This window comes from Balaenoptera musculus, chromosome 1 (assembly GCF_009873245.2).
Source record: "Balaenoptera musculus isolate JJ_BM4_2016_0621 chromosome 1, mBalMus1.pri.v3, whole genome shotgun sequence".
Taxonomy (NCBI): Eukaryota; Metazoa; Chordata; class Mammalia; order Artiodactyla; family Balaenopteridae; genus Balaenoptera; species Balaenoptera musculus.
In genome coordinates, this window is record NC_045785.1 from 118,852,512 (window position 1) to 118,876,867 (window position 24,356).

The 24,356-nt window shown below is 45.9% G+C and overlaps 1 protein-coding gene across 3 annotated transcripts in view; it reads left to right on the forward strand.

Moving 5' to 3' along the window:
* The window catches only part of C1H1orf226 (chromosome 1 C1orf226 homolog), a 309,915-nt gene that overhangs the window by 261,878 nt on the left and 23,681 nt on the right, over nt 1-24,356 (forward strand). For 2 of the 3 annotated variants that reach the window (XM_036871202.1, XM_036871206.1), the window contains exons 6-8: nt 5,297-5,438; nt 18,834-19,000; nt 20,628-20,807. In XM_036871202.1, the coding sequence (XP_036727097.1) occupies nt 5,297-5,438; nt 18,834-19,000; nt 20,628-20,807 (489 nt within the window). Of the gene's footprint in view, nt 1-5,296; nt 5,439-18,833; nt 19,001-20,627; nt 20,808-24,356 lie in introns of those variants that run through there. The other variant, XM_036871209.1, reaches the window with a different exon arrangement.

Here is a 24,356-nt window from a genome sequence, read left to right on the forward strand (position 1 = left end):
TTTGATAGATATAAGCTTAAATCTTTTACTAAGGTTCAAAAAACACATTAAAGAAATGTGACCTTCAGCTCTATTTTTGTTGAGATTCTGTGCTGGTTAAGGTCAAGAGAGGGGCACTGTACTTTCTTGCTGTGGTAGATGAAAAGAATTATAAACCTGTGAGTTGTCCTAGAACTGGCTTACTGGGCTGCAGTTCCTTAGAATTCAGAAGCACTTGGCAGATAAATCTCAAGTTCCCAGGAGATACAGGGTGGCGGAGGAGGGGGATGTACACTGGGGTAGAAAGCTAAGTTTACACTAAGAAAGGCTAAGTAGACTAAGAAAGACACTTACTTGGAAGAAGTGTGCACCCAGTCTTCTCTTCATTCTCTGTCATTGTCATCATCATCTTCTTCATCATCATGTACACCTTGCGTTTTGAACTTCTTCTATTCACTTTCCTTACTTATCTGATGACTCCCCTGCTTGCCGCAACTAGAGGAAGCCCGCACGCAGCAACGAAGACCCAACGCAGCCATAAATAAATAAATAGATAGATAAATTAAAAATTAAAAATTAAAAACCTAGGAAATTCCAGACAATGACCATATCCCAGAGCTGGAAAAGGCTGCCTTCCCAACATGCTAATTATTTGCTCTGCTTCGTACCTGGCTATCTTCACAACTTTAAAGCCCCAGTTTGATTTGCAGAGGTCAGGAGGTATGAGCACCTGCTTCGTGATGACCCGTGGGGCCCGATGGAATCGGTTCTTCTTAAAGCTTCTCCCTCCTGAGTTAGTCATGGTTTATTAAAATAAGTTCCAGCCTGTGTGATTCCTGCATTCCGAGGTGCAGGCAGAATCAGCGTTCTTGCTTAGAAGGCCAGAGGGCCCAGTTACCACGTGGGGTAGGCCTGGCAGGCAGGGGCCAGGATGACCATGCAGGGAGAAGATGGCACCAGTGAGGGGAGGGACAGCCCCTGCCAGGTGCAGGCTGGCCCTCCTAGCCACCTTCAAGTAACGTTCCCCAACAAGGTCCTTATATAGAATCTTCTAAAAGTAGACTTTTTACTGGTGAAGGAGGCGGAGTCTAAAAGGTCAAGGGCCCTCTGAATTCACATAGCCATTTGTGAGAGAATTAACAGCCACCCAGCCTCTTCTAACTGCTAGAGTGGTGAGTGGGAAGGGCTGTTCTTTTACGTGTATATAATCATTCTGTAAAGCAGATAGGGTAGCTTGATTATGTTTTCAAGTGCGGAGAGCTCTTCATAAAACATGCTACTGTGTCCTTTTACTGTGACTGGAAATACAGCCTTCACATTAAACAGGAGTAAAGGATAAGTCAAAATGAAATCATTTAGCACTGAATGTGCCAATCTAGAACTCTTACTGAACAGTTTCCTCACAGCAGAAACCTTCATACCAGCTCAGACCAAAGATGATTTGGCCCAGTTCTTCTCTGTTGCTATGGGGACAGAGAGATGGTGGCTTTAGCCCTTTTGATGCTAACATACCTACATAAGAGGCAATTCCCTTCATGTCTTCACATTTCTATTATTGATAAAGTAAGCCTAGCCTTTCCTGAACTACTGTTTGTTTTATGTCTTAATTCCCCTTTGGTGCAGTGAATTCCATATTCAGAATAAAACATTTCTTGAGCACTTGGTATATGCCAAGCACTGTGGGAGGTGCTCTCATATATGTTAGCCATATATTAATTCCTCTGTGTGGCGGAGGAGAGGCTATAAACATCAGTGATTCACTTTTCCATTGAAGTTACAGAGATGTTCTGCAGAACAGCTCTGGTAAAGGGGGCTAGGAAGGAAATGGGAGGCCAGGGAGGTGGGAGTCATTTCTAACACAGGGAAGTCAGGACCAGTGAACCCTAAGTCTGCATTTTCTACTTTTTCAGGGGAATCAGATAGAGGTGAGGGTCAATTGCTTGTCCTAGTAAATGTACTAAAATGTGAAAATGAGACACGGAGAGTACAAATATTAAGCATTAAGACCAGCCACTTCCTTACGACTGTTTTGGGCTTGTAAATAGCTGGTTGAAACCAGTGGGTGTGTGTGTCATACATTTGTCCTTGATGAAGGTGGCAGAATAGAGATTTGAGCTGGGTTCCAGGTTCTGCAGATGCTCAGTCCTGAGTGTATCCCATCATCCACTGTCAGTGTGTGATGCATGAGAAATGCAGGTCCTCTGAAAAGTCGTTTCCCACCAGCTATATCCTCATACTTAAATCGGAGTGTTTCCTTCCAAAGAGAAGTTTAGAGATCCTGTCCTTTCCCCTGTTAATTCCTTAGACTCAGGGACACTTGAGTCCCTTTCATTTTTTAATACTATCTTAAAAGTTAGTTAAGGGAGGTATCTGTGACTTACGGAGTTGGGGGGATTTGTAACATGTCCTCCTTAGGAGAACCTGAGATTTTGTAGCAACAGATGTGGTAGTAAATTTGGAATTTTCTGTGTGAGTATATATTTTTAAGAGGGAAACTGGGTCTGTACTCTGGTAATAATACAACTGGGAAAAGACTAACTCAGCCTTTGCAGATACTTACGCAGTATGATTTATCTGGGTTAATTTATGGAAGATAAGGAAGTAATGGAATTAAATGCGGAATCTCTACATATCATTTAGACTTACCATATTTTATTTCTAGACCTCCCAAATTTGTCCTTTTCTGCCTCTTGTAAAGATGTGTAAGAGAGCAAAATTTCCAAAAGTCAGAAGAAGGGAAAGGGGAAAGGCTCTGTGTAACGGACATTGGCTATATTTGGTAGGTAGAATATAGCATCTCTAAGGTTTGGTAAACTGGTAGTAAGCTTTGCTGTAAAAGATTAACCACAGGCAGTCTGCTCTTATTCTCATAAAGAGAATAAGTAACAACAGATCTAAGGAGGCCTGGGGGAAGAACACTTTTGAGTGGAACAGAATCTTCTTTTTCACCTGAGGGTTGAGCTTCCTGGCTCAGCCTCCTCATCAGAGCACAGCTTGATTGCCAAAGGAGATGTGAAAGATGTGCTTGGCCTGGATTGGCTAGGGACTGTGCCCTCTAAATGACACTTTTTCTTTTAAAAGATTTATTGATTGATGGATTGATTGATTGATTGATTGCTATGTTGGGTCTTCGTTTCTGTGCGAGGGCTTTCTCCACTTGCGGCAAGCGGGGGCCACTCTTCATCGCGATGCGCAGGCCTCTCACTATCGCGGCCTCTCTCGTTGCGGAGCACAGGCTCCAGATGCGCAGGCTCAGTAGTTGTGGCTCACGGGCCCAGTTGCTCCGCGGCATGTGGGATCTTCCCAGACCAGGGCTCGAACCCGCGTCCCCTGCATTGGCAGGCAGATTCTCAACCACTGCGTCACCAGGGAAGCCCCTAAATGACACTTTTTAAATATATTTTGGGAGTGAGGAAGGTGGGGGCTTCTTGCTTAAGACCAGTGCCTGCTGCTCCTCAACTTCCAGCGCAGACAGAGCAGTTATCTTCTAGATAGTACGAACTTGTGGCGTGAGAAGGGGCCTAAGCCTGACCTTTGGTAAACAGGAGGAAGTTAAGGTTGGAGGTACAGGACAGAGGCTCTGACCCACCCCTGGGTGATGGGGGATCCCACAGAAGTTACTCATCTCTTCCTGCCTTACTTAAAGTTCTCATCATCCAGACACGTCAGGATGGTCCAGGTGAGAGGTCAGTTAAGAACACCCCTGGAGTTCGCATCATGGGCAAAGAGAGGTCTGAGCGCTAAGACGGTCACTTCTAGGAAGTGGTTTGAGGAACATCAGGAGGAGTAGACGTAGACTGAGATCTGAAGTAGGCCTATGACGACGATTGGCCAAGATGCCTTTTCATCTTAACCTGAATACTCCGGCCTGAAATGAAAAGGGAGAACACAGAAGTAATGCCAGGCTTGAGGAAATAGTAAGGAGAGTGACTTGGGGACTTACACCTAGCAGAGAGTGAATTAGAGCAGTAGTTCCATACATGGGATCCAAGGCCCTTAGGGATTCATGAAGATAGTAATGGAGAAATATGAGCTAATTTCAATATTATGAATAGTGTAAATGAATCATACGTTTATCCTCAACAAGGCCTCACAGGCTTATCAAAACATTGGACTCTGCGTTTGTCTATAATTGCATCGGTTTGCTGATGAGAAGCTCTACTTGACTGCTGATGTTACCTCGGGGTTTTTTAAATGTGCTGGGTGAACTGATGGTGTCATTAGGTAGTCACAGCTGACCTGAAGTCAGATCATCCAAGATGTGATTAATCTTAGACTCAAGGCATGGAGTGACAGCCGCAGTTAAATGCAGTGCAGTCTGTGGTGGCAGAGTGTTTGGAGACCACTGGTGTAAAAGGAGAAGTGACCTAAGCTTTCCCAGCCTGAGCTCTTAAACTCCGCATGGCTCTCACTGAAGTCATTCAGTGAGTCTTTGAAAGAATGTGAAAGCAGACCGATTATCAAATTATAATCAGTTATCCAGTTAGAAGACCATGCCCTGAAAACCTTGCATGTGGTTTTTCCTCATGGCCTACGTGGGCCACTTGAGACTCCTTCCAGGAACAGGCTTTTTTGTCCTGTCTCCTGCTGTCCTAGTAGTGGAATACCGGGAGCTAGGGTTAAGCTCAGTGCTTGGGCAGTTAGAGGAAGAGGTTAAATAGCAAGAAAAAAGAAAGAAAGAAAAGAAAAAAAGAAAGAAAGAAAGGAAGTAGCCCAAGAATGGACCCAGTGAGAGACATCTTTAGAGCAAGGCTGGGAAGCTCACCTTAGATACCGTTGGCTGCCAGTGGTATTCCGGGGAACTTGGACTCTAGGCCTCAGCTGGTTCTGCTGTTTAGACCATGACTTCTCAACCCTTGGTCTGCAGGAACACCAGGGAAACCCACCGCTTCCAGCAGAAAAAAAAAAATGATGGCTGAGTTACTCTTAGTGTGATGAACCCATGGAACATTTGATAATGGTTGGCAAAGAATTCTGAAGCATATCAACCACTTTTGTCAAACTTGGGAGGCGGAATTGGGCTAAGTCCAGAATTGGGTTGTTTGCTATCTGTCCATTCAGTTGACTGATGGTTTCAGAACTGTGGTGACAATTTCTATTTTCTGGAGTATTTCAGGAAGGGAAAATGTCTTTGCATTCTTCTTTGTGAGTATGTGCACATCCAAACAACATTAGGTTTTTCCATCTCTTTCCTTTGCTGGCTTCATGGGTTTCTGTCTGCATGCCTCTTGCACATCCTCTCCCACTTCGGCCCTTCTTGTGTCCTTATAGAGGGTCTCCACATCCTTCCTTTTCTCCTTTCCTTTCTCCTTCCCAGAGCCAAGCCATGCGGATCGTCCGGACGGTGGGGCAGGCCTTCGAGGTCTGCCACAAGCTGAGCCTACAGCACACGCAGCAGAATGCCGACGGCCAGGAAGACGGGGAGAGTGAGAGGAATAGCAACAGCTCAGGGGACCCAGGTAGGTCACTGCTGTGGGTGCGGATGGACAGGCAGGTAGACACACAGCGTGGGGCGGTGGAAGTGAACGGTGGCCCAGGAATGGGGATGTTCAGGTGGGGAGCGGTCTGGTTTTAATCTTGAGCCGATCCCCAAAAGAAGCCTGTTTCCTCCTGGTTCACAGATTCAGAGTGTGGGGCTATTTCGCCGGCTGGGTGACTTCCCCCAGAGAGGTGGGGAGAAGATAGGCAAAAAGACTGAGAGAATTGGTCAGAGAATCAAAGATATCTTTGGGATATTTCAGCCCAGCGAACAGTCCTAAGGATCAGCTTATCCTGGCTAGATTTTTGGACTCTGAAAAATAAAATTCTTCTGAAAATAATTTCCTCCACATTCAGATTCAATTGTCTCCCCTCCTCCATCTTACCAGGACCAAGTCCTTAACTCTGAGAGTCCTCTTGGGGGGGGGGGGTGTGTGTGTGTTCATGGGTGTAAGCAATCAGTTCACTTAAAAAACATTTGATTTTCTCCGTTTCTCTCTATATTCCAAATTTTCTTTAAGGAATGTGTGTTACTTTTATAACAGAAAATTAAAGATATTTAAACTATCAAACAAAGAAGCATTTAAACTGGATATCAGGAAACACATTTTAAAGGTAGAACTGTTTATGCTACCAAGTCAGACCCCAAAGAAAATTACCGTACAAAAGCACCTTCATAAAACAAATTAGAAAGAAGATAATTACAGTTATCTAAGTAGGTTTTTTTTTTTCCTATTTCTAAATTCTGTAGTTCTATGAACCCTCAGTGTGGACATTATTCCAATATCTCCAATCTTCAAGTCTCATTAAAAGTCAGGAATAAGACTAAGGTGTCTTTTATCATCTCTATAATCTAACAGTAAATGTGGGGGAAAAGGTGTGAGTATTAGGCAAAAAGTTAATATTGTTTGTACATTTTTATGTGGAAAACCCATGAAAATAAACTGAAAGCTATTAGAAATAAAAGAATTTAGTTAAAGAGGTGAGGTCCAATAAATACATATGGATAACTATGGTTTTCTATTCTAACAACAACCAGTTGGAAGTCATAGTGGAAGCAAATATCCACTAAAATAACAATTTAAAAAGATAAAATGCCTATGAATAATCATAATAAAACATATATGTTTTATATGAGGAAAATCATAAACAATTGGAAAGTTCTTAGTTGGGAAATCTCAACATCATAAAAATGTTAATTCTCGTTACATTAATCTATAAATTTAACATTACAATACAAATTTTTAACAGCAAAGTAGGCACCTTGGTAAGCTATCATATTCAAAACTTATGGGATACAGATAAAAGAGTGCTCAGAGGAAAATCAAAGGCTTAATTATTTACATTAATAGGTGATCAATCATGAAAATCAAATTAATTAAACATTCAATTCAAGAAGTTAGAAAATAGCAAAAGAAATCTCATACTGCAAAAGGCATTATCGCAAAGTGGTGAAGAGTAGAGACTCTTGGTTTACATTCTAGCTGCAGTGTTCACTGTCTGTGTGATTTTGGGCAAGTTCCATAACCTCTCTGTACCTTAGTTTCCTCTTTTGGAAAAAATAGAAATAACAGTAGTGCCTACCTCATAGAATTTTTGTGTTGATTAGATGAGCAGATACATTTCAAATGCTGAGTCTGGTGCTTGGCACATGGTAAACACCAAATACATGTTAGCTATTATTATTTTAAAATATGGGAAAAAACAAGAATAGAAAAAATCCTGGAAGAGATGAGTGATGACAGAGGAGTGGCTTTCCAGGTACAAAAACATATTATAAAGCTATAATACGTAAAACTGTGCTAATGCATGAATAAGTGCATGAATGAATCAGAACAGAAAGCTCAGAAATAAACCCAGACACACATGTTGACATAGTGTGTGATAAAGGTAGAATCCCTATGGAGAAAAATGTGGAAATTATTGATTTTGAAAATTCACATGCTTTGACCCCCAAATTACCCTCAAATTCCCTTCAAAGAATTCATGTTAAGGGTAAACCCATACATATGTGAAATAATGCATACATAAAGTTACGTAAGCAAATAATTTGTTATAAAAGCAAAAAATCAGAAATAGCAAGAGAGGATTTTAAAATAAATTATGGTTACAAATAATGGAATATTACACAGAGTTGGTGTACTCTATGAACTGATAAAAAGTCATCTCCAAGATATTTTGTTGAATTAAAAAAAAAAATCAAGGTGTAGAACTGTGGATATGATATGCTACCAATTATATTGTAGAAAAATATATACATGTAAATGTAAGTGTGTGTGTATATATATATGTATATATATACATATACACATGAAACCATATATGTGCCTACTCTGCGTAGAATGTCTCCAGAATGATACACAAGACACTGGTAACTGTGGTTCATTCTGGAAAAAGGAACTAGGTGGCGATAGTGGGAGAAAGATGTACTTTTCATTATACCAGACCTATAGCTGGCCATGTTGCTCAGAGAACAGAAGCTGATCTTCTCACTTCTGAACTGGAGGATTTGCCCTCAGAGCTGCTAGCTGAAAAAGATGGATACCTTTACATCATTAACTGTTTTTGGTAATGCCCTGCTCCCCTGTTGGTGGAGAATCATAGCTAAGCCTCAGAGGCTTTCAAACCCACGGTACCACTAGCAGCCAGGATACACATATACAAAGAAATTCTAATCAAAAAGTAAAGGGCATTGTCTCTGGTGAAGCCATTTATTCCTGGAGTGAAAGGGGTTGGACATAGGGAGCTTACCTAGAGGTTGAATGTTTGAACTTTGTTCTTATCCCAGAACTCCTGTCTGAGGAGCTTGATCCTAGCCTCCAAGCACCTAATCAGAACTAACTTCTCAGCCATTTGCTAAAGAGGTCAGGATGGTATGGTTTGGCCTTTTGGAGAGAAGAGCTGGATAGCATTTCATATAGACTATTCTGAGGGGTAGGTCTTCCTTCCCTCCTGCAGTGGGAGCTACTCCTTCCTTCCCCTTCTAGACCCTGCAGGGGTCTTCTGGGTGGGGGTGGGTTGATATGATTTCCTGTGATACTAGGAAGGATTCTCTCTGGGGGTGAGTAGAGATTCCAGTAGGGATCCCTTCCTATCCTGTTCTCTGTCTTGTCTTCCCCCACTCCTCCCCTAGCACCCTGAGTGTATCGTGTACCCTCCAGCCGTTGTCAGTGCTGTTTCAATTGCCAGTGGTTCCTGCATTTACCCCAGGCAGCGATTCTACTCATCCTTCACTATCCTGTCTTCTGGGAAGCCTGCCTTCCAGCTTCCACTGTCCCATCCTCTTCCTTTCCCCTTCCCGAAAACTTAAACACTTTTTTCCTCTAGGTTCCTATGTTCTTTTCACTCCTGGCTGACGCTGTTAACATTAGCATTTAGCCCACTGTCTACCAGATACATAGTGTCCTCCTATCTTCAGTAGAGTGCAAGCTCTGGGAGGGTAGGGACTGTTCCTGGCATAATAAATACTTGTTGAATAAACTGATAAACATGGTCAGTGATTGTAGCAAGAGATGTGTGTCATTTTAGTCATTGTCAACAGCACTTATTCGGTGCTTACTCTGTGCCAAAATGAGCATGGAGATTGAGTAGAAATTTCAGCAGGGAATGACTTCTAAACAGTCCCCTTGATGAAGAACGATGACCTGGATGGGGGGAGTAGGTAGAATTGAGGTGATATAGCCTAGAGGGTGAGACTGGCAGACTGAAGAGAGTACTGATGGTGATGAGTGACGGTGGCTGAGGCTGCAGATAGAGACCAACGTGGTTACGCTCTTCTGACTAACAGGTGGTCAGCGTCGAGATACTGGGCCCATCAGCTACATGCACCTCTCCTTTTATAACCTTTTTGGTGATAACTTTTTCAAATTACAGTAATATACGTGAGATTTCAGCTATTTGGCACCTTCTGTATACCATTCTCCCTAAGAAGAATGTAACTGGTGTTCTACCTGTAGAAACATCTCGGTTCATTTTAGGGAAATCTGTCAGGCCCAGTGTAGTTGCTTCAGAGTTTAAGATGTCAAAGCACTGAGTGTATCTCTTTAAGGAGGTCAAGCATGGGTTGGACATGCTCTCCATATATCGTATTGGCATCTCTGCAGAGTAAAGGGAGTGGTAGGGGCTCTCCCCAACTCATGTAAGGGAGAATCTGGCCTGTGGAGTGATGTAAATTGTATTTTTCAGGGAGATATACACACACACACACACACACACGCACACACGCACACACACACCCCATTTTAAGGGGCTCTCCCCAACTCATGTAAGGGAGAATCTGGCCTGTGGAGTGATGTAAATTGTATTTTTCAGGGAGATATACACGCACACACGCACGCACACACACACACACACACCCCATTTTAAGGGGCTCTCCCCAACTCATGTAAGGGAGAATCTGGCCTGTGGAGTGATGTAAATTGTATTTTTCAGGGAGATACACACACACATACACACACACACACCCCATTTTAAGGAATTGGCTCATGTCAAACACACACACACACACACACGCCCCATTTTAAGGAATTGGCTCATGTGATTGTGGAGGTGTGGCCAGTCCAAAATCTGCAGGGTAGGCTCCAGGCTGGAAATCCAGGAAAGAGTTGCAGTTCAAATCTAGAGGTGGTCTGCTGGCACAATTCCCTCTTCTTCCAGGGAGGTCAGTCTTTGTTCTGTTAAGACCTTCAACTGATTGGTTGAAGCCCACCTACATCATGGAGGGTAATATGCTTTACTCAGGGTCTACTGATTTAAATGTTTACTCTCATGCGAAAAATACCTTCACCACGATATCTAGAATAATGTTTGGTCAAATATTAAAACCATGCACCATGGCCCAGCCAAATTGGCACACAAAATTAACCATCACAGAAATGAAAAGGCAGGGTGGCATGATGGGAGAGAGTGTTGGACCAGCAGACTAGAGAAGCAACTGAGAGTTTGGGTTCTGGCACCTGAACAGCTGGGCTTGAATCCTAACTCTACCACTTCTCAGCTGGGTGATCCTCAGCCAACTTTATAGTCTCTCTGGATCTTTCTTATCTGCTAGGTGTTGGGAGATAATGCATGTAAATCAGCATCGTGCCTAGCATGTAATACACTCTAAATACACATTAGCTATTAGCCAGTTCTCCAGTTCAGAGTCTCAACTACGTGACCTCATCTATGCAGTGGGGGCAGTGGACAAGAAGATCTCTGAAGTCCCATGATTTTATGACAGATCCACGTTAAATGATTAATCAGGTGCCCTCTGAATGCGGTGTAGTGCCATTGCCGTGAAGTGAAACCTACCTTGAGTATCAGTGCTTGGAATTCTACAGATCTGAGATGGGAAATATTTTCTTATCAAGCCCCGTAGTCACCTCCCTTTTACAGCCCCACTTGCTTCCTTACTGTCTCTAAACTGCTAGGAACACGTTCCTTTTTTCCGTAAATTCTTCACCCGGAAGAATTTATTGACTCCATTAGGATTTTTCTCTGTAATGGGGCACCTTGAAGCTCCACAGTGGAACTGTTGGTTGGCAGGTTTTCTTTTCCTTTTAACAAGAATCTTGCTTCCACATTAGGGAGCTTTCATTTAATGCAGTGTTTATCTTTCCAGTGGAGCTGCCCCAGGCAGTTTGTTATGCAGAGGAAACCTGTTTACTCTGGAGGAATTGGAAAGTGCGGAGGCTTTGCTATCTTCTTTGATGTCTTGTCAGCCCTTTCCCTTCTGGGTTTCGGGAGTGCTTTTAATGAAGGTCCTCACTTTCATTGTGTGTGCTGCCTCTCTCTTTCTTTCTCTGCCTGCCTTTCTTTCCTCCCCCATTCTTCCCACCGTTCCCTACCCTGGGGGAGATTTATCTTTTGTATCTTTTGGCAGCAGCCGCCCTTGGCCAGTACCCGGGGCTCAGAGCCAGGTGGGGCCACTGCCCCTGTTCCGCTTGCCTTGCTTTGCCCTGTGCAGTTTCTTTGACTCCTGGAGAGGGTTTCCTGGGAGAGATCCCGTTCCCCTGGAGGCGTCCCTCTTCCCACGGCAGCAGACAATCCAACGTGGGGAAGGGCTTGGAGCCCTTTGGAGATTAGAGCCTCTTAAAAATAAAACTCTTGCCATCTAGACAGTGAGCAGTGGATTCAGGAGTATTTACTGTGTACCTGTTACATCTGCTGGACCTGGGCATCTGGCTTATTCAAGCAAGCACACCACTGACCCTTGTGTCACTTCCACACTCCCACCACACCTGCTCTTCCATCTCATCAGGCCCCCACTGCCTGATCCTTTGGTTCTCCTTAGTTTCAGTTCCCTTCCTTCATTCAGCAGATGTTTATCAAGTTTTCACATGTGCCAGGCTCGATTCTGGGTACTGGGGATACTGTGAACAAGACAAGGTTCCCACTGGCGAGGACCTCACGTTGAAAGATGGGGTGGGGGATCAGACAGATGACAAACAAGACCATTTTAGGGGATGTCGATGCAATGAAGAAGATAAAGCAGGTTGGCTGAGACTACAGGTGGAAGCAGTGAGCCTGTTGGGAGACGAGGTGGTACAATGGTTAAAAGCACCAAGCCTGGAGCCAGACTGCCAGGCTTTGCGCCCCAGCTCCAGCCTTACCAGCTATGTGCCTCAGTTTCTTTATCTGTCAAATGGGGATAATAATAGTGCTTAACTCTCAGGGTGGTTGTAAGGATAAATGAGTTAAGACATGTAAATCCCTTAAACTAGTGCCTGGAACATAGTAAGCACTATTTGAGTTTAAGCTATTGCTGTTGCAATTTTGAGGCAAAAAGTGGCCATTTCAAGTACTTTTGGACTGAGCTGATAATCCTTTTTTTCTTTTCCCAACCATTTTATTTTGAGGTATAATTGACATGTAAAAAGTTCTGCATTCATCCAACAGTACCTATCCATTTTGCCCTGTGACACTGGTCCGTTACACATCTGTGGTCCCCAGACTTGGCCCCAGGCTACTTTGCCATTCCGCAGTCCTGCTTTTCACTTATCCCCAGTTTCCGTCTTGGTGGACAATGTTCTTCTCCTGTCCGAGATTCACCTTTTCACTGCCTCTGCTTTGCCCCTCATCTCGCCTCTTCCTAAACCCTGAGCCATCAGCTCTCTCTCCTGAATCATCACCTGAATCTTCTACTGTGCTGGCTTTTCCCCCCACTGCAGATAGATAAGGTCAAGTCTTTTCCATCATAAAAAAAACAAAAATCAAACCTTCCTTGTCCCTGCATCTCCCCCAGCCTATCTCTTTCCTCTCCATAGTCAAGCTTCTTGCGAGACACATTTATCCTCATTGTCTACGTTTTACCCCACCCTCGCCATTAGCCCTTCAACCTCCAGCGATCTGGTGTCTGCTGCCTACAAGTCCTTCCTGAAACGACCAGTCTAGGTCACTGAAAGGCCACCTAGTCGGCAAATTGAACCAGCCTTTGTCTGCAGTGTGCACCACTGGGAATGAAGCACTCCCCTTCCCCAGCTTCTGGGGCACCCCCACCGCCACCCCACACTCTTTCCTTTTTCCTCCGATAGCTGCTTTCCAGCATCCTTTGTAGGTTCTTCTTTTTACCTACCCCTCAGGTGTGGGGATTTCTCCTGGGATTGGTCCCTGTGCTCTTTATTGACTTCCCATGGTTTTAACTGCAGCCCAGACCTTTTTCTTGAACTCTCCACTTATGAATAGTGGATATCTCCAGTTAGCTGTTACGGACTCTCACAATTTCATTCTCTTATCCACAATCCTCCTTCTCCTCAGTTTTCCCTAAAGGATGCCAGTCTCTGCTCAGTCACCTAAATCAGAGTTTTAAAACTCATTCTACATGTATTCCTCTCGCTCTCCCTCCCCATCTCCTCCTCTCTCCCTCTTTCCCTCCCCCTTCCCCGCCCACAGACAATTGGTTACCAAGTCCTATGATTTCTGCACCCCTGAATGTATTTCAGATTTGTCCCCTCTGCTCTGTCTTATGCCACCTCTTTAGCTTAAGCCCTCGTCTTTCTCACCTAGAGTATTGCTTTCTATCTTGTCCCTTATAGATCTATCCTCCACATCATCCCTAGGTGAAATTTGAAAAAATGAAAATCTTTTGGTATTACTTACCTGCTCTCCTTCCTTCAAGATCAGATCCTGACTCTTCCTGGTCAGGTCCCTCCCGCAGAGTCATTTGCAGTGTCTCCAACCATGCTGTGGATTTCTGTACCTCTGTGTCTTTGCCCTTGCCTTGCCCTCTGCCTAGAGTGCCTTCCATGGCCTCCCCTCCCCTCTGCCTGCTTCTTCACCTGCCTTAGCTGGTACTCCTTCCTCAGGAGGTGTTTCCCCTCTGCACAGGCTTCTCTAACCCCCGCCTGAATTAGATGTTCCTCTTCTGTTGTCCTGCACCCTGGATAGCTCCCTCATAGGTGATACAGCCTCATGCTGCATCTGTGGTTTATGTCTGTTTCTTCCATCAGGCTGGGGAAGCATTGAAAGCACAGATTTTGCTTATTCATCTTTATGCCCAGTAGATTTCTTTTGTATACAGGGCTCTTAACAAATACTTATTGAATAGATGAATGAAATCAGCATATGTCGAGAGACTATTCAATGTATCCAGTATACTTTAAATAAACAGTTTAAAAAGCACTACCCCCTACCCCAAGTTCAGTCTTACCTGTCCCTATTACAGTTTGAAATCCATAGTGCCCAATCCTGTAAGTTTCCTGGTTTTACCAGAAGATTTTTGTATCATTTCTTGTCCCTTAGGCTTGTCAATGTCAGGAACATTGCAAATACCAGATTTTGTCCCTTGTCTGATAGGACCTGAAGAAGACCATTTGCTGTGGGTCCCTTTTCGAGATATTGTGTTATCTGATACACTAACAGGCACACACACAATAATAATATCCCCCCATCTAGCTTGTTCTTTCTCTCTACCCCAGCTTTACCCCCCTGGTTCTAACAGACCTGTTATTATACAGGCATACCTAGGAGATAGCGCGAGTTCAGTTTCAGACCACAGCAATAAAATGAATATTGCAATAAAGTGAGTAGTACAAAGTTTTTGGTTTCCCAATGCACATAAAAGTTACCTTTACACTATACCGTAGTCTATTAAGTGTACAATAGTATTATATGTAAAGAACTGTACATACTTTTAAAATACTTCATTGCTAACAAATACTGTCATCTGAGCAAACCGTAATCTTTTTGCTGGTGGAGGGTCTTGCCTCAGTGTTGATGGATGCTGACTGATGAGGGTGGTGGGTGCTGAAGGTGGGGGGGTGGTGGCTGGGACAATTTCTTAAAATAAGACATCAGTGAAGTTGGCCACATTGGTTGACTCTCCTTTCACAAACAATTTCTCTGTAGCAGGCAATGCTGTTTTATAGCATTTTACTCACAGTAAAACTTCTTTCAAAATTGGAGTCAGTCCTCTCAAACCCAGCCACTGCTTTATCAACTAAGTTTATGTAATATTCTAGATCCTTTGTTGGCATTTCAACAGTCTTTACACATCTTTGCCAGAAGTAGATTCCATCTCAAGAAACCACTTTCTTTGCTTATCCATACGAAGCAGTTCCTCATCTGTCCAAGTTTTATCATGACATTGCAGCAGTTCAGTCACATCTTCAGGCTCCCCTTCTAATGCTAGTTCTCTTGCTGTTTGCACCACATCTGCAGTTATTTCCTCCACTGAAGTCTTGAACCCCTCAGAGTCATCCATGAAGGTTGGGATCAACTTCTTCCAAAATCCTGTTCGTGTTGACATTTTGGCCTCTTCCCATGGATCACAGATATTCTTAATGGTGTCTAGAATGGTGCATCTTTTCCAGAAGATCTTCAACTTATTTTGCCCAGATCCATCAGGAGAATTGCTATTTATGGCAGCTATAGCCTTATGAAATGTATTTCCTAAATAATAAGACTTGAAAGTTGACATTACTCCTTGATCCATGGGCTGCAGAATGGATGCTGTGCTAGCAGGCATGAAAACAACATTAATCTCATTGCACGTCTCCATCAGAGCTCTTGGGTGACCAGGTGCATTGTCAATGAGCAGTAATAATTTGAAAAGGATCTTTTTCTCTGAGCAGTAGGTCTCAACAGTGGTCTTAAAATATTCAGTAAACCATGTTGTCGACAGATGGGCTGTCATCCAGGCTTTGTGGTTCCATTTGTAGGGCACAGGCAGAGTCGATTTAGCATAATTCTGAAGGGCCCTAGGGTTTTCGGAGTGGTAAATAAACACTGGCTTCAACTTCAAGTTGAAGTCACTGGCTGTATTAGCTCCTAAGGAGCGTCAGCCTGTCCTTCGAAGCTTTGAAGCCAGGCATTGACTTCTCCTCTCTAGCTATGAAAGTCCTGAATGACAGCATCTTCCCAATACAAGGCTGTTTCCTCTACATGGAAAATCTGTTGTTTAGTGTAGACACCTTCATTAATGATCTGAGCTAGATCTTCTGGGTAACTTGCTGCAGCTTCTACGTCAGCACTTGCAGCTTCACCTTGCACTTTTTCGTTATGGTTATGGCTTCTTTCCCTAAACCTCATGAACCAACCTCTGCTAGCTTCAAACTTTTCTTCTGTAGCTTCCTACCTTCTCTTAGCCTTCATAGAATTTAAGGGAGTGAGGGCCTTGCTCTGGGTTAGGCATTCACAACTGGGCTAACTGTTGCAAGAGGCCTTGCTTTTGACCTGTTTTGGCTTTCAACGTGCCTTCCTCACTAAGCTTAATCATATCTAGCTTTTGATTTAAGATGAGAGACATGTGACTCTTCCTTTCACTTGAACGCTTGAGGCCAGTGTAAGGTTATTAATTGGCCTCATTTCAATATTGTTGTGTCTTAGAGAATAGGGAGGCCCAAGGAAAGGAAGAGAGATGGGGGGGTGGTGGGAGTGGCTGGCAAGTGAAGCAGTCAGAACACATTTATTAAGTTCACTGTCTTATATGAGTACAGTTTATGGTGCCCCCAAATAATTATAAGCAACGATCACTGATCACAGATCATCATAACAAATAATGAATAGCACCTAATAACAAATAATGAGAAAGTTTGAAATATTGTGAGAATTACCAAAATGTGACACAGACACAAAGTAAGCAAATGCTGTTGGAAAAATGGTGCCAGTAGACTTGCTCAATGCAGGTTTGCCACAAACCTTCAATCTGTAAAAATGAAATATCTGTAAAGTGCAATAAAATAGGTATGCTTGTACTCTCTACCCGTTAGCTGTACTAAATCTATGAGACTCCAAATGTGATCATCAAAGAACCCACTGAGTGGCAGGAAGTCTCTCAAAAAGCAGTCCCATAGTTGGTGACTTCATGTACGTCAGGCTTGGTTTGGGAACTCCACTAGTACAAAGAGAATGGCTGAGAAGTTTGTTTTTTAATGGCTCCCCCAGAAGCAGAGCTAGAACCTAAGAGATTTTCCAGTCCCTTCTGGGCTCCTGGCCTGGGCATCTCCAGACCCTCTAGAGGGCTGCTTAGTTCTCGTCATTCGGATATCCAGGGATGAGGGGCAGCTGCCTCTTATAGCCCACTTCCCTGTTCTGCTACCCTGTCGTGACACTGTTGCCTTTGTTAGTGTTTACTGAACACCTTCTCTGTGCCAGATCCTTGGGAGACGTGAATGAAATACACCCTTGGTCTCAAGACCAGAAGGGCACAGTTGATATCATGTGCTAATTAAGTGCACTGACAGATGGATGCCCGGTGCTGTAGGAGCCAGTCCCTCCTGATGACTGATGGAGATCTCTCCTCAAACGCAGGCCCCGTTCACCCTGCTCACTCCTCTGCGGGCAAGGAGACTCAGATGCTCAGTTCCCAACACCATCCACCTACTAAGAAATAGTCACGAGTTATCCATCGGCCTCCCTCTCACAGGATCAACCTCTTCATCGTCAAGAAGATCACTTCTGGGTGCAGGAGGTGGTAGAAAGCGGCCCACTCCCTGTGCTCCTGCCGGCTGGTTTACAAAGGGGCAGAAGAGCTGCCCTGCCAGACCATGGTCCAGGGCCCTCCTTGCTGTTACATGCCATTGCAACCCTTAGCAGTCCGTCTCCCAGCTCCCAGAGCAGCCAGCAGGAAAACCAAGCACACTGTTAGCTTTCTAAATACCGCCTTGCTTCCCCCGATGACTCGTATGGGTTTGCATGAGAAGACTTGTTAGAACTATTTGTTCTACAAGGCAGGCCCTCAGATGACCAAAGCCTGGCTCCCTGGGTTGGCCGTAGGGTTAGGGAATCAACTCTTCATACTTCCTACTGACATTAGCCTGTGCAGTTTTACAACTGGTGCTTGGTCTCTGAAGCCTTTTAAGAAGTTTTATTGGCGCCGCGAGGCGTCCAGTGCGGTAACGCAACCGATCCCGGAGAAGCCGGCGGGAGCCCCGGGGAGAGTTCTCTTTTCTTTGTGAAGGGCAGGGCGCCCTGGAATGGGTTCGCCCCGAGAGAGGGGCCCGTGCCTTGGAAAGCGTCGCGGTAAAACAAAAAAAATTTAAAAATTAAAAAAAAAGTTTTATTTGAAGACAGTAGTGATGAACCTAATCCCAAATGTAGAGAAAAAAATGTTTCCTGGGAAATGCCTGAGAATTGCCAGGTGTTTTTATAGAGCCCAGGAAAGGGAGAGGAACAGGGAATGAAGAAAAATAAGAAACAGTAGGAATTTCATACATGTGCTGAGCATGTGATCAAAGACATGGTCACTGTCTTCAGTAGGAAGGGGCAAGTGGGAAATAGACAAGACAAGACATGAAAACCAGCCACCTGTCTCTCCCCTGCCACTGCCGCCTTCTCCGGGGCCCTTCCCTAGCTTCTGCCCCTGGGGGACGGTCAGAGGCAGGCTCTGAGGATGGGAGACTGATGCACTGTGTGGGATGGGGCCTCAGATCTCCTTGTCCTTATTTTTCAGGCCTGCAACCCTCCCACCCACCTAACGCAGCCTCCACTGTATAGTTGAAGGAACTGGGGCCCAGGGAGTGAGGTGATTTACCCCTTATCTGACAGCCCATTAGGAGCATGATGGGGGAAACTCCTACATCTCTGGACTCCCAGTTCAGTGTTCTTTCCCTGGGCTGTTTCCACTCCTGAGTTTGGATGAGGTTGAGATGACTGTCATCCCTTTCTTCCAGGGTCCCCACGCCCTGTCAGCATAAACATCATGCCAGCTTGGCAAAGCAGTCATGTCCAGGCTTGAGGAAATGTTGTCTTTGTTTCTGGACTTCAAAAGGATATTAAAATGTGAACATCTTATTGGATTGGAAATTTAACGGACTTGAGTGAAAAGATATGTGAAAATGTCACAAAGCCAGAGGCGTCCCTAGGCGTGACACAGCTGAAAACTAAAGTGTTGGGAAAGTAGGGCGTCGTTCTTAGTGTGGCTGATCCCTTCCCTGCCCTCTCTGTTGTCCCTGTAGGCCGCCAGCTCACCGGAGCCGAGAGGGCCTCCACGGCCACCGCAGAGGAGACGGACATCGACGCAGTTGAGGCCCCGCTCCCAGGGAACGATGCCCTGGAGTTCAGCCGAGGTGTGACCGACCTCGACGCGGTAGGGAAGGAAGGAGGCTCCCACACAGACTCCAAGGTAAGCCGGAGGTGGCCCACCCAGCTGGTCTGCACGCATATCACCTCCCAGAGCAGTCTGTGTCACAGCCTCAGACACCGTCAGTCACCTCTTAGCCCCTGCCGGGTCACCTTTAGAGTGAGGCGCTCCCCAGCACGGTGGTGGTTCCAGAGCATATTTTACTTCCTCTCAGAGGGGCCTAACTTCTAGAGATTCAGTCCCCGTGTGTTGATGCTAGACGCCGCTGCGTGTCAGGATGCCACAGAGCTCATTCCTGATGCGTGCCACCCTCCAGGGTCGCATCAGTACTCGGTCCCCTTCTTCTCAGTGGAAGCCCCACCCTGAATGGCACCTCGTCACTGCACAATACCTGTGCATGGCTAATCCTTGCACAACGTGACGTGATCCCCGGGGGCTTAGCTGAAGGAGCAGAGTGAGTTTGGGCTGCCTCTGCCTGCAGCGAGCAGTTGTGTGCCTTTGATGCTCCTGGGGAGGCTGGAGATTGGCCCCTTGGAGGTTAGAAGCTGCCAGACCACCTCAGGCATCATCAATTTCACCCTCATATCTTACGGGTGAGATGATGGACGCCCTCAAGGAGTTCCTGATATGATCCAGGTTAAGAAACTAAGAACCTCCAACCCGAAGACAAAACAACCCCCCCTTCCCCCGCCAACAGGAGGAAAATACTGACAAATTGCCCTTCCTGTAGATTCCCTGCCAGTTCCCTGTATCAGGAGTGCCTCTCTTTCCTCACCATGCAATGCCTTTTCTCAAGTGGAAGTCGTTAGGCTGGTTCATCAGAAGGAGAAACCTGTCTAGTTTGAAGGGCAGTGTTGTTTCAGATTGTCTGCCTGATATCTTCTTTGGTGCCCAATTTGTACTCTGCAAGTGGCGAAAGCCCTCTGTCACTGGGTGCTTCCTCTTGCACATCTGCAGAAGGACCGGCAGCAGAGCTGCCAGAAATCAAATTCAACCCTGAGCTTGAATTCTCTGCCTCACAGAAACCGTCATAATGAAAGTGTCCAACTACCAGGAGGGAGACAGGAGGGAAGGGAATGGAAACTGCTTTCCCCTTTCAGAGAGAGGATCTCTCCAGGCCACTCTCTGTGTCCTGACTTTCTTCCCTGGTGGCTCTCCCTGTGAGAGGAGGCCGTGCTGGGCTGGAGCACCTCCCTCACGTGTGGCCAGCTCAGGAGAACCCTGCAGAGCCTGGAAGAGGGAGCCCTAAGAACACAACAAAGTAAAGGTAGAAGCCACCTCATAGTGGGGTGGTAGGTAGCTATCTTTCATAGAGGCAGATCCCCTCTAAGTCCAGAACCTCAAGTAACTCAACAACATGGTATAGTTGGAAGCTGTGGGCAAGAGATGGGATGGTCTCAGCTGCCTGGTCTCCCATCACACGGCATCAGTAACTCAGGTGTCCAAACAGGGTTTTCTGACTCTGTGGTCCCAGCCCAGGCCATCAGATCATCATCTCCTCTGTGGGGGTCTGTCCACACTTCCACTGGAGACGTAGCATTTCCAGCTCTTGGTTAAAAGCGGGCCATTTCACCCCAACCTCCTACATGCTGTAGGTATGAAAGGCAGAGTGAGGCCCCTAAAGGTGGCTCCTGCCCAGGGTCACGCCGTGTCTCCTCTTCTCCGCCAGGTCTCACCCCGCCCCCAGGAGCCCATGCTGACAGCCTCGCCCAGGATGCTCCTTCCCTCTTCTTCCTCGAAGGCCCCGGGCTTGGGCGCGGGCACGCCGCTGTCCACCCAGCACCAGATGCAGCTCCTCCAGCAGCTCCTCCAGCAGCAGCAGCAGCAGACGCAAGTGGCTGTGGCCCAGGTTCTCCTCAGCCTCCTCCCTACTTCGCAGGCTCCACTCTCATGGGCTTGACGCGCCTTCCTTAGCGAGGGGCACAGGGCAGGTTTACAACCTAGCGAGCTATGAGGGATGGCTCCCGCTGTTGGGTCATTGCTTGTTGAGGAATGGGGGCGGCGGGGAGGGGAGAGATGGGGGACGCGGTTGAAATGGGAAGAAGCGTTTTGGCTTCCCGTGTACCCCCCCGCTCTGAGTTGGGCTTGGCTGGCTTGGCTGGATGTTGTTGGATAATGATTTGAACTTACTAAGGAACAAGATGCACATAATGTCACCCTTCCTTTCCTACCTTCATTTCCTGGTGTTTGGGGTGGGAAGGGACGCCTCTGGAGTCAGGACAGGTGTGACTTTGTGATACCACTCTTAAAAGAGTTTAAAGTATGAATTTGTCCCAAACACCCTTGCAGAAGCTACCACCCTGGAAACCTCGTCCATAGGGGTTTCCATGCCTCTGTTAGTCATCTCCGCATTCCAGGAAGGTTTTTTTTTTTTTTTTTTTTTTTTTAAGATTTCTCCAGGCAGAATTTGATACCCTACTGGCCTGGAGTTCATTATATTGGGATTTAACTTACAGGAACTTAGGCGCAGTATTTGAGCCATAATGAGAAGACTTGGCTTAGATTTCAGGAGCCAAGTGCTGTTTGAGCCCTGAAGACGTGTTGTGCTGCTGCTGCTTTATAAAGGAGGGGTGAGCTGATTTCCCTGCTGCTTTTAGCAGGGATTCCTTTCACTTGCTTTCTGTGGAGGGCATGGTAGTCCACATCTTCCTTGGAACTTGTGAGTCCGAGCTTCATCTTCTCTACGGGCAATCGGGGAATGGTGAAGACAGAATCATTTGTACCATTTACAGGCTGAATCCTGCGGTAAGAGTCAGACAGGTTGAGGACCTGGGTGGGTAGATGAAGACAGTGAGGAGGAGGGTGGGGTCTTCAGGGTTTGGAGAGTTGGTGAGAGATCGGGAAAGGCAGCTCTATGCATCGACATTCTACATCTGGTCAACCAGGCTGGCCTTCTGCGTTCTTGAATGAGAACACGAAGACTTCTCTAGGGAGCTCCTATCGATCCTCATCATTTCTTCTCCTTACTCTTCTCATGACCCTTGGGTGGAGTGAATCACCCAGGCGGAGCCGTCCTTTCCAACACATACCCCTTGAGGAAGCATCCAGCAGCCTAACCAAAACGATGCAATGACTTGGGTCTTGAAAAGATCTTCTTTGTAACAGTCTCACTCTGACCTGGGCCTGAGGCCCAGCCTCATGGGTGCCTTTTGCAGCCAGGTTTCAAGAGAGTAAAATCAGTAGGGCACTGCTTCCAAGTGATTTGAACCTTTTTAAAAATCCAGACCATGAACCCAAAAGGATGTGTACTAATTCTAGGAGGATTCGCAGGTGTTTCCAAAACAGCAACAAAGAGGAGGAATGTCATTAATGGCTTCTTATATTTGGGGGAAAAATTATTGCCTTTTGTCAGATAACACAATTCATCTCCCCTAGTTACTAACGGAGTGGCTGTCCCGAGAATGCCCTCCTCCCAGGTGTGATGGCTGACAGGGGCACAAAGCCGGCGTGCTGCAGCACAGGGCCGTTCAGCAACTCATGTCATTTCCAAAAGTTTCCCGTTAAATATAAATCCATCCTCCAACCATGATACTTTTCTCCTTCAGCATATCAATTGCCAAGTAATTATTATTTATCTAAGAATGGACTTGATGCATATTCATGATGAATATTGTCAGAGAGGCATTTGAATGTGAACTCACTGCTTAACACTAAAGAGAATCTATTTGCAAATGTACAGTCTGCACAAGAAGAGTGTTGTGGCAGTTACCGACGTACTCAGCAAAGCCACAAGACCTGTAAGTCTCCCACAGTCGGGATGAAACCCTAAGAGTGGTTCTCTGGCCCAGAATCAAGCGTCTGTCTCAAGGAGACATCACTGCCCTGGCCCTATTTTAATTGCCTCTGTCCTTGAAGACAGTGAAGCTAGGAGAGGGGAAGAGCATGGTGCTTGCATTTCACTTGATGAGCCTCTCTCAGTTCCAGCCACTTCCACAGGCTGGACACCCTCAGCCTCTCCTGCACTTGGAATCTGTCGATTATCGTTGGTGGTGTCCTGGTTGAGTCTCAGTTCGGGCATTGACATGATTGAAAGGTCCCCAGAGTGCATCAGTATCCCTCACTGATGAAATGACTTGGGGTAGGGTCGTAGACTTGTAAAATCTTCAGGTCAGACAGTACCTTGAGGTCTTCAGAGAGCTTCTGGAGGAGACTCCTCTGCCCCTCTCTGCCTTCCTCATAAGCAGTCTCTTCAGTTTGCACCTTCCTTTGCTGCCCGGAAAGGAAGCAGCCGTATTATTGCAACCTCTCAACTGGCTTTCCGCTCCCCTGCCCTCCGGACCGATTCAGTCCTAAACCAGCCTTCAGCTACAGGTTTCTCTGCGTGTTCCTCTCCCACTCTCTTTGTAGCATTTGATCCAAGGGCTTTTTATTAGTATCCATATCTTTGGGTATAAACGATATAAGATATATAGGTGGACTAATAGGTCTTCTTGGCATCTTTCATGCATTTAAAATATATCAAATCTGGCATACTTGGTTTCTCTGCACAGTGTCCAGTATGAGGTCAGCTTTTACTTGTTCTGTCAGACTCTGTTGTCATCAAACTGCAAGGTTTCTTTCTTCGTTAAACTACCAGCAGTCCCCAGAATTCCAGTGGGTAATACTGTGACCTCAGCACTTTGGTGGGAACATATCCTTCTTTGCTCTGGGGACAACCAAGTCCTTCACAGCATTCTGATTTGGTCTAAGACCTCAAGATCTCTCCCAGCCTCTCCCTAAATTGGTTCAGAGCTGGCCTAGAAAGGGCCTGTCCTGGCCTTAAAGGTATCCAGGCAAAGGTGTTGCTCAGCTGCCTCTTAAGCATCTCTAGATTAGATCTCAGTGTGTAAATAGTGAACCCCAAGCCCTTTGGACCACTTTCCCGACCCAGCATGAGGCTTGCCTGGCTGCACTAGCTTCCTGCTTTTAGATGGACCAGAAGTTCAAGGGTGCGAATGAGAGTATAGCCAAGCCTTGAACCAAAGCTGGGATGTAGCTGGCGCCCGCATGGCCACGGGCTGGGCCCACATAGCTCCAGAATTGATCCAGGCGCTGTGGCTGACTGGCAACAGTTAAGTAGGCCAGGCTCCTTCACAGTTTGCCAATTCCTGGCCTAGCTCATGGGGAAAATGTTATACTGCAGCTCAGTATTGCTATTTATAGATTTCTCCTCTACCTGCTGCCACTTGCGCTTGTTCTGAAGCAAGTGATTGGTTACTTATGCTTCGCAATTGTGTACGCCGTAGTTAGAGGAACAGCGCTAAAAAAACCCTCCACACCCCGCCGAGGCCCTAGATTTAGCATCTGGCCTTGTGGCTTCTCCCAGTCCCCAGCACCCTGGGTGCACTGCCCAGGTCCCTGCCTTGTGCATGCTGAGACAGCGCTGCCTGCCTCCGCTTGTGTGTCCGGTGTGTGTGTG